Source organism: Equus caballus, chromosome 7 (assembly GCF_041296265.1).
Source record: "Equus caballus isolate H_3958 breed thoroughbred chromosome 7, TB-T2T, whole genome shotgun sequence".
Lineage (NCBI taxonomy): Eukaryota > Metazoa > Chordata > Mammalia > Perissodactyla > Equidae > Equus > Equus caballus.
In genome coordinates, this window is record NC_091690.1 from 52,070,507 (window position 1) to 52,083,988 (window position 13,482).

Here is a 13,482-nt window from a genome sequence, read left to right on the forward strand (position 1 = left end):
CAGCGCTGATGGTGACCCTTGGGGATCCGTGCTCTCCCACCCGTGTGCTCCACGAAAGTGCGGGGTCTAAAGCGGAGGGGGGGATGGGAAAGGAAACTTAACATCCAATCAGAGCCGCTGCTTGCTGGCGGCGGAGCCAATCAGGAAAAGCCATCCCGAGAAACAGCCCTCCCCCAGCCCGAAGCGCTCCAGGGCCCGGGCTTTTCCCACTGCTCCGCACCCATAGCGCCCGCAGGAGAGGTTACACTACACCGGCTGGGAATGCAGAGGGATCGGAGCTCCGGGGACCCCAGGGGGACCAGAGCGAGGACCCCTCAGGGCCCCTTAGGGAGACCGAGAATTTGGAGAAAGAGATTGAGGCCAGGCCAAGAAAGACCACTTCCTCGGGGAGACGCACTCATGCGGGACCTTTAGACCGCGGACCCAGGCTGGCTGAGGAAGGCTTTATTGATCCAGTAGGGGTCCCCAAATGCGCTCAGATCCCTTTTTCCTTAGCCGGCGTGGACCACCCCTCGCTACGACCGGGACTGCATCGCCAGGGACTTTCGCAGGTAGGCGACCCCCATGACGAGAAAGATCCCCACAAGGGCTGCGATGGACGTGGAGGCCACGGCTTTGGACGCGGGGCTCAGAGCTGGGGACAGGAGGTGAGAATTAGGAACGGAGCACACGGAGGGGTGACGACCCGCCTGGACCTCACGCTTGGCCCGCTCGCCCTCCTGGAGTCATAACCTGTCCCCGCACCTCCGAAAGTCCCCGGGATTACAAGGGTGCCTCACCGAGGACCGTTAGTGTGATGGGTGCCGAGCTGCTGCGGACCACCAGGCCGTCGAGATCGAGGCGCGCGTGGCAGGTCACGGGCTGCCAGAGGTCGTGGGGCCTGGCGCGAAACGCGTGGGTCAGCGTCACATTGGCCAGATCCAAGCCCTTGTAGCGCTCCAGGCTCTCGGAGTAGATGACCTGGCCGCCGCGCCTGAGCGTCACCACCAGGAAGCCCACGGGGAACACATGCGTCACGTGGCAGCGCAGAGTGTACTCACTGCCCACTAGGACCGGAGGCTCCAGGATCACGCTGCGCGGCTCTTCTAGAGCGAGAGTGGGCCGCTGAGCAAGGTCCGCGGGCGCCCCCTAGCGCGACTGGCAGCTGCCCCCTCTGCCCCCCTCCCGGCCCCCCAGCCCGGCTAAGCCCCCGGCCCTCACTGTAGGCGTTAATCCTGGCCGTGGCCCCCCGCGTTTCTCCCGCGCAGGTGACGAGGCAGAGCACGTCGGAGCTCCAGGCCCTCACGTCCAGCAGCTGGTAGGATACCCAGCCCGGTCCCCCGAGCGTCTGGCCGCGCCGCAGCCCCGTGCGGAGGCTGGACCCGTCCGGCAGGGGGCAGCTGCTACTGCAGTTGAGCCACACTGAGCTCCCGGGTGGCACGGCCACGAACGCGGGGCTTATGCGCACCCAGAAGGGCGCTGAGGTCCCCGAGGGCGCGGGAGAGCTGCCCCCGGGGCCTGGCGCCCGCGCCGCCCGGCGCCTCCGCGCGCTCCCGCCTCCCGGAGAGGCGGCGGTCAGCAAAACCAGCAGCGAGATGGGGAACAGAGGCCCCATGGCAAAGAGCCCGGACTGAGGGGCCCCGCGCCAGGGAGCAAGGCTGGCTCTGGAGATAAGGAGGCCCCAGCCCCGCCTCCTCGGCCCCGCCCGGAGAGAGCCAGAGGCCCCTTGAAGACCCAGCAGTCCTGCAAGATATCCAGCCCCCCCTCCACGCCGACTCCGCCAACCCCAGCTCAAGAACGGGACTCCTGACCCCATTATAAACCAACTGTCACTTTAATTTTCACTGGAATCTCGAAAGTTCCTAACAAGCCCCAGATTTGGATTCGAGCCTCAGGGATGGGCCTTGAACTGGCAGCGTTTATTTGGGGGCGGAAATGAGAGGACAGGTCTGTGGCTCCAGCTGGACGTGACAGCTCCCCTGAAGTCACCCAGGCTGGGGCGGATGAAAAGCTTTATTAGCACAGGCAGAAGCTTCCGGAGCCCATGCGCCAAGGCCTCTCCTCCACACGGCCTCTGGGGAGGGCCCTCGCGGCTGCAGGAATAGGGAGCTGCCAGACTCTTCTGTTCTCAGACGGCTCCAATGAGATGGAGACAGGTTGGACGAGGCAGAGGCACACGGGTTGGGCATAGTTTCATGGCACTCCATGGTCTAGCTGCCAAGGAGTGGGCATGCCCCCAAGTGTCCTTGTGAGCACTAGCAGAGAGGTCGATGGGTGGAGAAGCGGCCTACCAAGATCGGGTGCAGGGAGGGGGGAGTAAGGGCTCAGTGGGTCGTCCCTGGGCATGTCACCAGTTAACCACGTGGCCATTGATAGTCCAATTCCAGAGGAAAGCAGCTTGGCCAATGAAGTGGGGAATTCCAGCCCCGCTTGATCTTGTTACCTGGCACTTGTACTCTTGTGCAGTGCACAGCCAGTACAAATGTACCTGGTGACCCTGAATGAGATTAGTTGAGAACTTCCTGAGGGCAGGAACCTATGTTCCTCCTGTTTACCATTCTAGCCCACATCAAAGGCAATCAGTAAACAGCTGATAAAAGAGCAAATGAATAAATATGTCATCGTCAAGGGTTGGGGACAGTCAGTGGACAGCAGCACTGCAGCTGGCATCTGTCGGAGGATGTGTGGGGATCTGTGTTTCGAGGCTGCATGGGTCTGTGCAGGGCCACTTCTTTGTTAGGACTGTGGTCTCAGCACACGCAGTGGTGGTGCCTCAGCACACGCAGTGGTGGTCAGTTTCAGTGGTTCCCAGCTGGGTGTCCCCATGTCAGAGGGACCCATCTCCATCGCTGACCCTCCGGCCAGGTCAGACACTGACATCCCTCACTGTCATGCCTCCTTGGCTCAGTCCTGTGGTTGCATGTCAGGTGTGAGGCCTTGGGGTCCTAGGTGAGGCACCACGACCGCAAAGGCTGCCTGTATCCTGACTGAGGCATCCTGGGAGGGTGCATGTAGCTGAATGGCCTATGTCCGCCACTCTTCAGTGTGGCACCACCGCCCAGGCGTGCAGGGACAGCTCAGGGCGGCGAGGCCAGGGCGTTCAGCTTCAGAGCGGCTGCCTCCTGGGCCTTCTTCTGTAGCTCGTATATCTGGATCTTCCGCCGGCGGTTATAGATGTAGGCAGCTGTGCCCACCGTGCCCAAGATGATGACAGCCGCTACCAGAATGATGATGACCACGTTATTCTGGTGGTCTGTGGGGAGGACACAGGGGTGAGGAGGGTCGAGCCGGGCTCACTGCCCCTGCCCTGCCCGACCTTGAACCCAGGCACACTTACATATCACATTCACCACCACTTCTCGGGTGACCTTCCCGTGAGAGCTCTCAGCCCGACACAGGTAGGTGCCGGCAATCTCCCGCTTGACAAGCATCTGGGTCCCGATGGGCAGCAAAGCCCCGTCCTTCCGGCTGCAGGTCAGCTTGGGGGTCGGGTTCCCCCAGGCCTGGCAGTTCGCCGTCTGCTTCGAGCCTTCCGGCCATGTCCAGTTTCCTGAGCAGTCCCTCTTGTCTAGCCGGGGGCCATCTGGAGAAACACAGCAAGGTGAGGGAAGGGATCGGGGACCAGAACACCCCTCCCCATCTACGACTGGAGGACTTGGGTAGGAACCCAGGAAGGGGGAGTCACATGAGGGCTTTGGGGTTGGGCCTTGGAGGCTAGGGGTCATTGTCCAGGGGTCCCACGCACAGAGGACTCGGAGCTCCCGGGTCTGGTTCTTGTGTACCATCTGCCCAGCCACCTTCAGAGTAGCCAAGCAGGAGAAGATGCGCTTGTTGTCCTCCGCGCTGGCGTTCAGATGGATTTGGTCCCTCTCAGAGGGGCGGCTGGCTGAGGCCCCGTGCAGCGTCACCACGGCTGGAGAATGGGCCTCACACTCCACGCTCACCAGCGTCCCCTCAGAGACCTCGGGCTGGCTGAGGGTCAGGTTGGGAGCCGGGAAGCCTGGGGGCGGGGCATACCGTGAGCCCTGCCCCTGGCATTGGCCCCGCCCTGCCTCAGCCACGCCCCCCAGAAGCCCCACCCCTGTCTCTACTTACTGTAAATGGTCACTTTCTCCCGCGTCCGCAGGTCCCTGCCTCCCAGCGCCACCACACACACCAGCTGCTGGGTGCCCTCCTCCCCCGCGAGCCCCTGCATCGGAGCCCTGGCCACGAGGGAGTCCCCGTTGTAGGTGATTGTGGCGTTCAGCCTGTGGTCCTCCAGCGCCAGGTGGACCTGAGCCTCCGACGCCGGGAACAGCCCGCCCAGGACGCATTCCACGAGCACCTGTGTCCCCGCTTCCACGACCCGGGGGGCAGAGAGGCTCAGGTTTGTGTCTGGCAGGACTGGCGAGAGAGGGTGAGTGTGAACACAGAGGGGATGCACATCCACAAGCCCTTTCCTGGGACATTTTCATTCCCCACCTGGAGCCTCCTCTTCCTGGGAGACTCTGAGGCCTGCGTCACCCCTGTCCCAGAGCACACGCGCCCCTTATCCAAAGTCACAGCCTTAGAAGACCCGGCAGCCTGGGCACCCCTTCTCAGAACACGCCACCCCAGTGGCCAAGAACATGCTCTTCCCAGATGCCTTGGCAATTCAGGTCACCACCTTCTCAGTCCCCCCACGGCCAGGGGCCCTCCTTCCCAGGGACCCTGCACCCCCAGAGGGAGCACCCCCTGAGCCATCCTCTCTGGGGCTCCCCCATGCCTCACCGTAGGTTCGCAGCTGCCTGGGGGCCGAGCTGTTCTGGAACAGTCCCAGCCCTCGGGACCGTAGGTCCAGCTCCGCGCGGCACGAGAAGTTGGCGCCGTGGTCCTCTCTGCGGGCCTCCACCGTGTGGTTGACCAGGGCTGGCTCTCCGACCGCCGGCTGCCGGCTCAGCTCCTCCTCCCCGCGGAGCAGCACGACGGTGAGGTTGTCGCGGGGCGCCCCGCCTGCCACCTGGCAGCGCAGGGTGAGGTTCTGGCCCACGGGCTGCCAGGAGGGCAGGGGTTCCAGCTCCACGAGATCGGGGAACCCTGGGGGCCAGGAGGAGTGTCCTGTGAGCTGAAAGGGCCAACCGCCAGCAGGGGGCGCTGGGGCGGGCGCCGGTCCCACCTGTCCCCAAACACACCCAAAACCACCTAAGCCAGGCAGGAATGTGAGGAACTCCAGGGAAAACCCGTAAGAAGGCCCCAAGTGGTTGCGAAGGGCACAGAACAATTTTTTCACTGCAGCATCTAAGAATGAAAAGTGGAAAGGGACCACAGAGTCCCCCGCCACCAGGTTTCGGCTCAAATACACACAGGAAATGTCAGCTGCCCGGCTGCTGGAGATGGTTTTAAAAAGACCCCACCTCCCTCTTCTCGCCTCTTGGCCTTATTTTTCTCCACCCCTCACCCTGTGACACACCAGGTCACCTTCTCCTCTGTTCCCCCTGTCAGCGCCCGAGGGCACCCATCTCTGCTTTACCCTGTTCTCTTGTTGGCACACTGTGGGTGCTCTCTATTTGTAGAAAAAGTCAAGTTGGGCCACCCACACTGATTCGAGCCTTTCAGGCACCACTTTTACCAGAAAAAAGTTCCCGAATGGGCTGTGTGATTCCTCTGAAATGTTACATTTAAAAGCAACTCACAGACCTCAAAACGAAACTGACTAACCCCTGAACATGCGACAGGCAGGCTTGGGTCTTTCTGTGCAGGGGACAGAATTCTAAGCCTGGATCTAAGCCAGAGAAAAAGGACAGCTGACCCCAGTGAGCTGGGGCTTAACCCTGGCTCCTCAGGGAGGGGAAGCCCCAAAATGTCACTCAGAAACACTGTTCAAGTGTCAGGGACCTCGGTTTGAGTCCTAGCTTCACGGCTGAGTGACTTTACCTCTGGAACAGCCCCCGCCCTTGGAGCTGGAGAAACGGAACCTCAGTTTCCTAAGCTGTGAAATGGGGCTATTGGAGGTGGAAGGATTCGTAGGCCATTTAAGAGGTTTAGAGAGCACTGGGGAAAGGGTATGAGGTTTCTTTTTAGGTGAGGAAAATGTTCTAACATTAGACGTGTGGCGGTGGTTGGACAACTCTCGAAATACAGCACGATGCTTCGCCCACTTACAGCTGTTTAAAAAAAAGGCCACGGAAACCCTCAGCCCTCACCTCTAACCACCAGCTGCAACCCCAACCTGCAAAGTCAGAGGCCCCTCCAACCTCAGCCCCCAGACCCCCATCTCAGAGCCCAGATCCTCGCCCGGAGGCCAGACTGGGGGAGGTGTTCTGTTTATCCTCTCCGGCTCCTTGACCTCGCCACCTGCAGGGCCTTGCTGAGTCCCCGTTACTCCACTCTGCAAATATTTGTCTGCCCCTCACCTTTCTGCTGGCCACAACCACTGGCCACAACACGTGTGGCCTGGACAAGGCCACGGCCAACTGCTCTCTGGCTTCCTGTAAGCCCAGCCTGCTGTTATCAAGATCCCTGACCTGCTCACACACCCTCCATGGCTCCCTATCACCCCGCAGAGAAGGCCTCGCTCCTCAGTCTAGCATTCAAGGTCCTGCTGCATGCCTCCACGCTCCAAATCTTTGCCCAGGCTGTTCTCTCTGCCAAGATGCCTGTCTTCCAACTCCTACACACCCTTCGAGGCCCAATTAGTTACCCCCTGCAGAAATGACAACTCTGACCTTTCCAGAAAAAGCTCAGCCACCTGGGGATGGCCTCTCACTTCACACTGGGCGGTGGGGGGGTGGGGGGGAACCAAGCTAAAGTCTGTCCTAGGGGAGTCCCCTGGCGACTGTGTGCCAGCCATCTGCTCCATTTCAGAGGCAGAAACTCAGCAAAATCCAGCCCCCAAAGTCACAGAGGGAGCAATGTGGCAGTGCCGAGACTCAAACCTGGAGACCTGGGCGGCAGGTCCTTTGAGGTTTTCCCGGGGCTTTTGGAGGCCACCGGGAGTGTTTGGGGACTTCCCTCACCTGGCCAGCATCTGCTCCAACATCCCCCAAGTCAGAAAGAAACCTGATATTTGCTCCAAAGCGTCCTCTGCCCAGGTCCCGTGCAGGAGGAATGTCCTTCAGGCCGTACCACGTCATTCCACCCAGCCGGGGGGGTCTCATGGGAAAGTCAACTGAGAGCCATGTCACCCACAGTCACTCAATTAGTACCAGTCACGCTGAGACTAGAATCCAAGGCTGTCTCCGCCAAAGGCCAGTCGGCCAGTTCTCTTTCTTTCCCGCTTCCTTGTTTGATTCCGCTTTGGTTTGTCTTAATTTGCATTTCACTTATTTATTTCTTGCCTATGGTAATGGCAACTCATTCTCACGGCTCACAGCTCCCAAAATTTAAAAAAAAAAAAGAGGCACAGGGAAAAAAAACTCACTCCGCCCTCTCCCGGAGCCCCCAGCTTCTCTCCTCACCGCCAACAATACTCTTATTACTTCTTGCATTTGCTGTCAAGGCTCTTTTGCATGAACACATCCCCCCTCCCGGCTCTCCCAGCGCCCCCCTAACGCCGAGGATGGCCATTCATTCTGGGCATCCTTTCCCTCTTTTGAACCTGACAGTGCACCCTGGGGCTCCTTCTCTCTCGAGACACAAGGAGCTGCCACATTCTTTTACACAGCTGCATACTATTCCATCACACAGTGGCCCCACAGCGTGGCTCCCCGGCCCCCCACATTCAAGAGGCTTGCAAACTTCTGTCCTTGTGGATGGGGACACACGTAAGACCAACTCCCCAGAGCAGAATTGCTGCGTCAAGAGACACGTGTGTGTGTCACTTCGAGGACTGATGCCCAATTCTCCCCCTGGGGTGGTGCTTCTTGACGCTCCCACCCTGTCAGCAATGTCCCAGGCCTGCCCGCTTTCCTGCAGTCCCGCCAGCACAGCTGTGACCAATTCTTCAGCTTGTTGCCAAGATGTGACAAATGCCATCTCAGGGCTAGCTTTTAATTTGTGCCTTTTTTCTAAGGGTTCAATCTAGGACCTTGTCCGGGTTGAAAGGGTGAGGCCCAGAGAGCCAGCCTTCTTGAATGTACTGGATCCCTGTGGAAACCCTACAGGCACCCAAGGACGTTCAAGGAGGGGCTGCAAATGGCAGAGAGACTTTCTGAAGGTGTCCCCACCTGCCCTGAAGGGGAAGCGAGACCCGCCCTGCCCCCCCACCCCAGCCTGCCGAGGCCAGTCCCTGAGCTCGGCCACTCACCGTACACGGTGATGGACACTGAAGACTCCGTCTGGTTGGGACAGTTTGCGTAGCATATTGGAGAGATGTCCTCTCGCACATCACTCAGTTCGAAGGTCTTCCAGTTGACCCCCTGGGCCACTTCCTTCTTACTCAGTTCGATCTCCAGGCCCAGCTCAGCACAGGAGGCGCTACAGTTCACTGTCACCGAGCCTCCTCGCGGTATGATGGCTTCTGGGGGCGTCACTGATATTTGGGCTCCTGCAAACCCTGGATCTAAAATGCTTTGCTGGGTGCTGGGGTCCCAGCCTCGAACAAGAGGGAACTCTCCGCCTGCAGTGTGGGAGACAGAAAAAAAAATCATGAGCCAACGAGTTAATGGATAACTGATGTTAGGAAGAGCTTTGATAAAAACCAAACAGGGTGGCGAAACAGACAGTGCCTTTGTGACCGGACACTGTGCGGGCAGAATCGGAATGATAAGGCTGGGCTGGCCACCCTGAGAAAAAGAAACGACTTCCAGGCAGAAGGAGCAACTGCAAAGGCCCTGCGGCAGGCGCGAGGGGGAAGAGTTGGGGGACATGAGATCAGGAAGCTCACGCGGGCAGGGGAAGCCATGCCAGGGTGTGTTCTGCATTCTGAGAGCAATGGGGAGCCACGGAGCATTTTAGCGGAGGGACATGAAGTCAGGTGGGAGAGGCCAGCCCTCCACGGATGGAGGGGTTCCAATCAGGCTGGCTCCTCACTCCCTTGGCCAAGTGGTCGCCCCTCTCTGGGCCTCAGTTTCCCCATCTGTAAGATTGGTGAATATAATCACGCCACCCCCTGCTAATGCAAGCAGCCCCCAGCTCAGGGCAGGGAGTGAGGGGCTGCAGGTAGGAAGGTGGAAACCGGTGGCTGCCTCAGAGCCTGGCGCCCCCAAAGCTGACAAAATGTGTCTGAGCCCACCCGTCTGCCCCTTCCAAGGATTCCTGCCTTGGGCTGAGGGTCTGTTCTCTCTCGGGTGGGAGCGTGTGAACGTAGCAGCTCCGGGAATTCTCCAGGGCTGATCCTGGGATCGGTCCCATTTCACAGAGGGAGATGACGAAGCGTGCAGAGGCGAGGTCACCCCGCTAGAAAGTCGTGGAACCCAGATTGGAGGCCGGATAAGAGGGGTTTGTGGAGCTGGTGACCGCGGTGTCCATCTTCCACTCTCGGGCTTCCCAACACTGCCCACCATGGGCCACCCTCTGGCCCCCTTCTCCCCTCCCTCCAGGGGGGAGCTGGTGGGGGGCTGCGGGCCGATCCCGCATCTCAGCGTCTGCTCCCTGGGCAAGTCAGCCCCGGAATTCCCCCAAGCAGAAGCAGCCTTGGACTTCCCCTGGGGTAGGGATGAGGAACAGAATGTACATGTGCTGGGGGAGGGGTCCCCAGCCTACTGGGCTGAGCGCGGGGCCACGTCTCTGGACCACCTGGGACCAGGCGCCCAGCTGGGCCAGCACACGAATACTGCCAGGTGGCCCCTGTTTGGTTCCCCATCTTACAGCTGAGAAATCCAGGCTCCTCCAAGAGGCGCAGGAGGCCACACATGGAGGTGACGCAGGGCTGGATTCGAATCCACGGCTGTTGACTGTCAATCGCTGCCACTAGCCCCAACTTCCCATAAACATCTCCCTAAGTACGCATGGCTTTATCCCCAGACGGCCGCGCCCAGGGCGCACTCCGAGCTGCTGATCCCGACTCACCTGGGAGCAGAGCCCCGAGCAGGGCGAGGAGCGCGGGCAGGACGCAGCGGGCGGCACCGGGGGCCATAGCGGGCGCGGGGCGCACAGGGCAGCGCAGCTGTGTGGCCGCTCCTGGGCCGCCCAGGAACGCGCGCCCTTTTATAGTCGCGGCCACGGGGGGCCGAGGGGCGGCGCTTCCTTCCCGGAAACCTCGCGCTTTCCCCTCCAGAAGGAGGGCTCCGGCATTTCCGGATTGAGAGGGTGCCCGACCCGAGTAGGCCGGTCCCCCCTCGCTGGCCGCTCGAGCCCGGAATTTCCGAGTTGAAGTAATGAGAGCCGAGGCGGTGGCGCGCCGCGGGGTCCCTTCCCCGGGCCGGGCTGCCCTTGATTCTGCGATCGCCTTGCGCTGAGCGCTTGATTGACTGCCACCAGCTTCCCGGGACCGCGGGGGCTGCTACTGTGTCCATTCGGCAGAGGGGTAAACTGAGGCTCCCCGCGGCCAGGCCATTCGAAGTCAAGTGTGACTCCCCAGTGCACGCAGGCCTCTCTAACCGAGGGGACGACCCTGGCTTGGTGGGGGATCTAGGGCGCCCTCCATCAAGGGTGCCCCTCCCCCTGAGGGCACGCCCCCGCCGGGCTGACACCGAGATTTCCCGAGAAGCGGCCCCAGCGAGCCCAGGCAGCTCCAGGACGCGCGGCGTCACCACATCCGAGGATCTGCGTCCCCCTCACCGACGGGTGCTCCCACCCCCGCTGCCTCGCTTCCCCTTTCGCCCCGGCCGAGAGGGTGTCTTGCCAGAAAAGGACAGCTTCCAGAAAAGGGAAGGAAGCCACGTGGTCCTGACACCTCCAGCGCCTCCGCGGCCGCCCCCACGCTCCACGGGGAAACTGAGGCAGCCGACCTCGACAGGGGAGAAAAGAGGGGGCGCTTGAACCCTTGCCTCCTGCAGGGAACCTGAGGCAGCTCCTAGGGCCTGAAGTGGGGCGGGGAGAGGGGGCGCTCAAATTCCTGTTGGAAATTCGAACCCAAGGCGCGAGCACCAAATAGGCGCAGTGTTTGCTCCGGGCAGTTCCAGCAGGGCGTGGGGCGTGGGGGCGGGATGCGCTGGGATCCGTGCGTGGCGTCCGCAGGCCGCTCCCTGCCCCGTCCCCCCCCCCCCCCCCCGCCCAGGCACGGCACGCGCAGGTGACCCCAGGACTCAGCATCCACCGCGTCGAGGCTGAGCACCCGGGGTCCCCGAGCGCCAAGTCGTGCCGCCTAAAGGCTTCCTGTTGTGGGACGCGCGCTGCGGCGCCATGGAGACCGCGGAGGGGCCAGGGAGGTCGCGCGGCAGAAGGGGAAGGGAGGGGGCCCCGGGGAACCCTGGAGCCCTTCCTCCGCGGGAGGGGCTGCGAGTCACTCGTCATCCAGAACAGCGTCCCTTCCCCTCCCGCACGGTCCTGAAGGAATTTCCACGGGGATCTTTCTCCTGGAAGGGTGCAGGGTGCCCATTCCTGCCCAGAGCCGCCTGGGCGAAGGCGCAGGGTGGGGACGGGGAATGTCCCTGCGCCTCGGAGGGTCTGGGAAAACCCTGCGCGGGGAGGTCATTTTCTGGTGGATTTTTCCCCGGGTCCTTTAGTCTGGGTCCGAAGTGCGCGGGCCGCGAGCTCCCCCGTGCGGCCAGGCCTCCCTCTGAGTTATAACGGCGTCGTTCTCTCTGTCTCTGTCTCTCTGTCTCTGCCTCTCTCTCTCGACCGTGTTTATGGAGCGCACACTCTGTGCCAGGCGCCGTTCCAGGTGCTGGGGACCCAGCCATGGACACGACGGCCAAAAGTCTCTGCCCTCGTGCAGAGATGGTCTTCGTGGGGGCGACAGTCAAGAAACAAAAATAAAATAGATGGAGTGTTAGCTCCTGAGCAGTCTAAGGGGACAAAGAAAGCAGGGCAGAGGATAAGCAATGTGAGAGTTAATGAATGTTTAAATAGAATATTCTGGGAAAGACTGAGAAGGTGACATGGGAGCAAAAACCAGAGGGAGGCGGGGAGGGAGGGAGTGTACTAGGGAGGGCACTGAATGTGCAAAGGCCCTGAGGTAGGAACTGCCTTAGGAACAGGCAGGAGGCCAGTGTGGCTGGAGTGCAGGAGAAATGAAAAGAGTTAGAATTGGAGAGGGCAGGCGGGGATGGGGCAGAGCATGCAGGTGCTTGTCGCCTGGGGGGAGGGGCACTTTGGCTTTGCTCTGAGCGAAGTGGGAGCCATGGAAGGTTCTGAGCAGAGGACGGACAGGCCCTGACTCAGGTGTTTCTAGGTGCCCTCCTGAGGCTGCGGGAGCTACACTCAGGGGATGGGGAGGACAAGGGGAAGGACGGAGAGTGGAGAGGAGGGGGACAAGGATGAGGCCTGGGCCAGCGGCGGTGGCATTGGAGAAGGGGCCAAATTTGGCATCCATTTCGGTGGCAGGGCCACATGGAGCTCTGGGACGCGTGGCAGGGCAGGGTCAAGGGGAACCTGGTCCTGGCCGGAGCCCTGGAGGCTGGAGGGCCGTTTCCTGAGGTGAGGAGGGGGTGGTAACGGGGGCAGATGGGACCGGGGCCGTGCGCTGCCCGCGCTTCCACACCCTTGGCGCTTCCTGGAGGAAAAGGGAAGCTGCTGGTCCTCTGGCCTCGCCTGCCGCCAGGAAAGGCAGGGCTTCCTCCAGGGTGCCAAGCGGTCTCGGGCAGCCCCCAGGACCGGGCCCCGGCAGAGCAGAGGCCTGCGGACCCGGGCAGAGGTACCCACAGCCCGCTCCCCGGCGTTACGCCGGCTCTCCCCTCACCCTGAGCCCTGGTGTGGCCACCTTGCAGTTCCTGCAGCCTCAAATGCCCTTCCCCTCATCCCTGACACAGGCGGCCCCTCCCTTCTTGTGGCCTGAGCCGCCTCCTGAAAACTTTCCAGAACACCCGCCTTCCATGCTGGGCCACACCCCACTCGCTGCCCAGCGCTGGCCCTAACGGTTTGGTCACTGACTCTTTATCCCCTTGCGGAAGTTCTTTGGATTGACTTGCTTGTCTGTGACTCCATTTCCGTGAACTCCAGAAGGGCAGGGACCCCGTCCGCCCCCGCACCTGCCTCAGTGTCTACTCCTGAGGGGGGGGGATCAATACATGTTTGTTGAATGAATGAACGTCTCTCATCTCGGAGCATTCTGTGCATGCTGTTCCTCCAGCCCAGAAGCCCTTCCCACCGCATTTACAAAAGGTTCCTGGAGCTTTGGATCCACGAGGTTGGCACAGGGATCGGAGCACCAGCTTTGAGCAGACCTGGGCTGCTGTCTTCGTTGATGTTCCCCCAAAAGCAGGCTCTGAGACGAGACCTGGCGCACAGGTGGCCAGTCTGGGAGGTGGTCCTAGGAAATGTCTGGAGCCGGGGGTCAGGGAGGGGCCCAGGCAAGGGGAGCATTAAGGGGGCTCCACTTTGGGAGCAGCTGGGGTCCTGTCTCACAGAGAACTCCTGGCGATGGGGAGATTCCACACCAACCCGTCCCTGCCGGGGGACGCTGCTCCCGGGACGGCAGCGCCCTCATCCTTCATATATTTACTGATGCGGGGTCGGTGAGCCGAGGAGTCGAAAGAAAGATTTCTTAGACTCTTAAGATCTGGC

At 61.3% G+C, this 13,482-nt stretch overlaps 2 protein-coding genes across 4 annotated transcripts; both read right to left on the reverse strand.

Moving 5' to 3' along the window:
• Positions 1-429: 429 nt before the first annotated feature.
• ICAM4 (intercellular adhesion molecule 4) lies at positions 430-1,795 on the reverse strand. 2 transcript variants are annotated; one of them, XM_070273114.1, is made up of 3 exons: positions 1,201-1,795; positions 780-1,082; positions 430-634 (listed from the first exon to the last, which is right to left on the reverse strand). In XM_070273114.1, the coding sequence occupies exons 1-3, from the start codon at positions 1,793-1,795 to the stop codon at positions 516-518; spliced, it is 1,017 nt and encodes a 338-aa protein (XP_070129215.1). In that variant the 3' UTR covers positions 430-515. The 2 variants fall into 2 exon arrangements, with proteins under 2 accessions (XP_070129215.1, XP_023501213.1); XM_023645445.2 differs by having other exon boundaries at positions 780-1,085.
• On the reverse strand, positions 1,795-10,923 carry ICAM1 (intercellular adhesion molecule 1). Of its 2 annotated transcripts, none has more exons than XM_014741568.3 (7): positions 9,886-10,923; positions 8,183-8,494; positions 4,729-5,034; positions 4,075-4,362; positions 3,725-3,979; positions 3,317-3,562; positions 1,795-3,232 (listed from the first exon to the last, which is right to left on the reverse strand). In XM_014741568.3, the coding sequence occupies exons 1-7, from the start codon at positions 9,950-9,952 to the stop codon at positions 3,057-3,059; spliced, it is 1,650 nt and encodes a 549-aa protein (XP_014597054.2). In that variant the 5' UTR covers positions 9,953-10,923; the 3' UTR covers positions 1,795-3,056. The 2 variants fall into 2 exon arrangements, with proteins under 2 accessions (XP_014597054.2, XP_070129213.1); XM_070273112.1 differs by having other exon boundaries at positions 9,137-9,998.
• Positions 10,924-13,482: the final 2,559 nt, after the last annotated feature.

Coding starts and splice junctions, on each gene's coding strand:
- ICAM1 (XM_070273112.1), bottom strand. CDS start 9,380: ATGGTGGGCAGTGTTGGGAAGCCCGAGAGTGGAAGATGGACACCGCGG. Junction 8,495..9,136: donor GAACAGACCCTCAGCCCAAG/GCAGGAATCCTT, acceptor CCCACACTGCAG/GCGGAGAGTTCCCTCTTGTT. Junction 3,233..3,316: donor AGTGGTGGTGAATGTGATAT/GTAAGTGTGCCT, acceptor TCCTCCCCACAG/ACCACCAGAATAACGTGGTC.
- ICAM4 (XM_023645445.2), bottom strand. CDS start 1,795: ATGGGGTCAGGAGTCCCGTTCTTGAGCTGGGGTTGGCGGAGTCGGCGT. Junction 1,086..1,200: donor GGCCAGGATTAACGCCTACA/GTGAGGGCCGGG, acceptor CTCTCGCTCTAG/AAGAGCCGCGCAGCGTGATC. Junction 635..779: donor CATCACACTAACGGTCCTCG/GTGAGGCACCCT, acceptor TCCTGTCCCCAG/CTCTGAGCCCCGCGTCCAAA.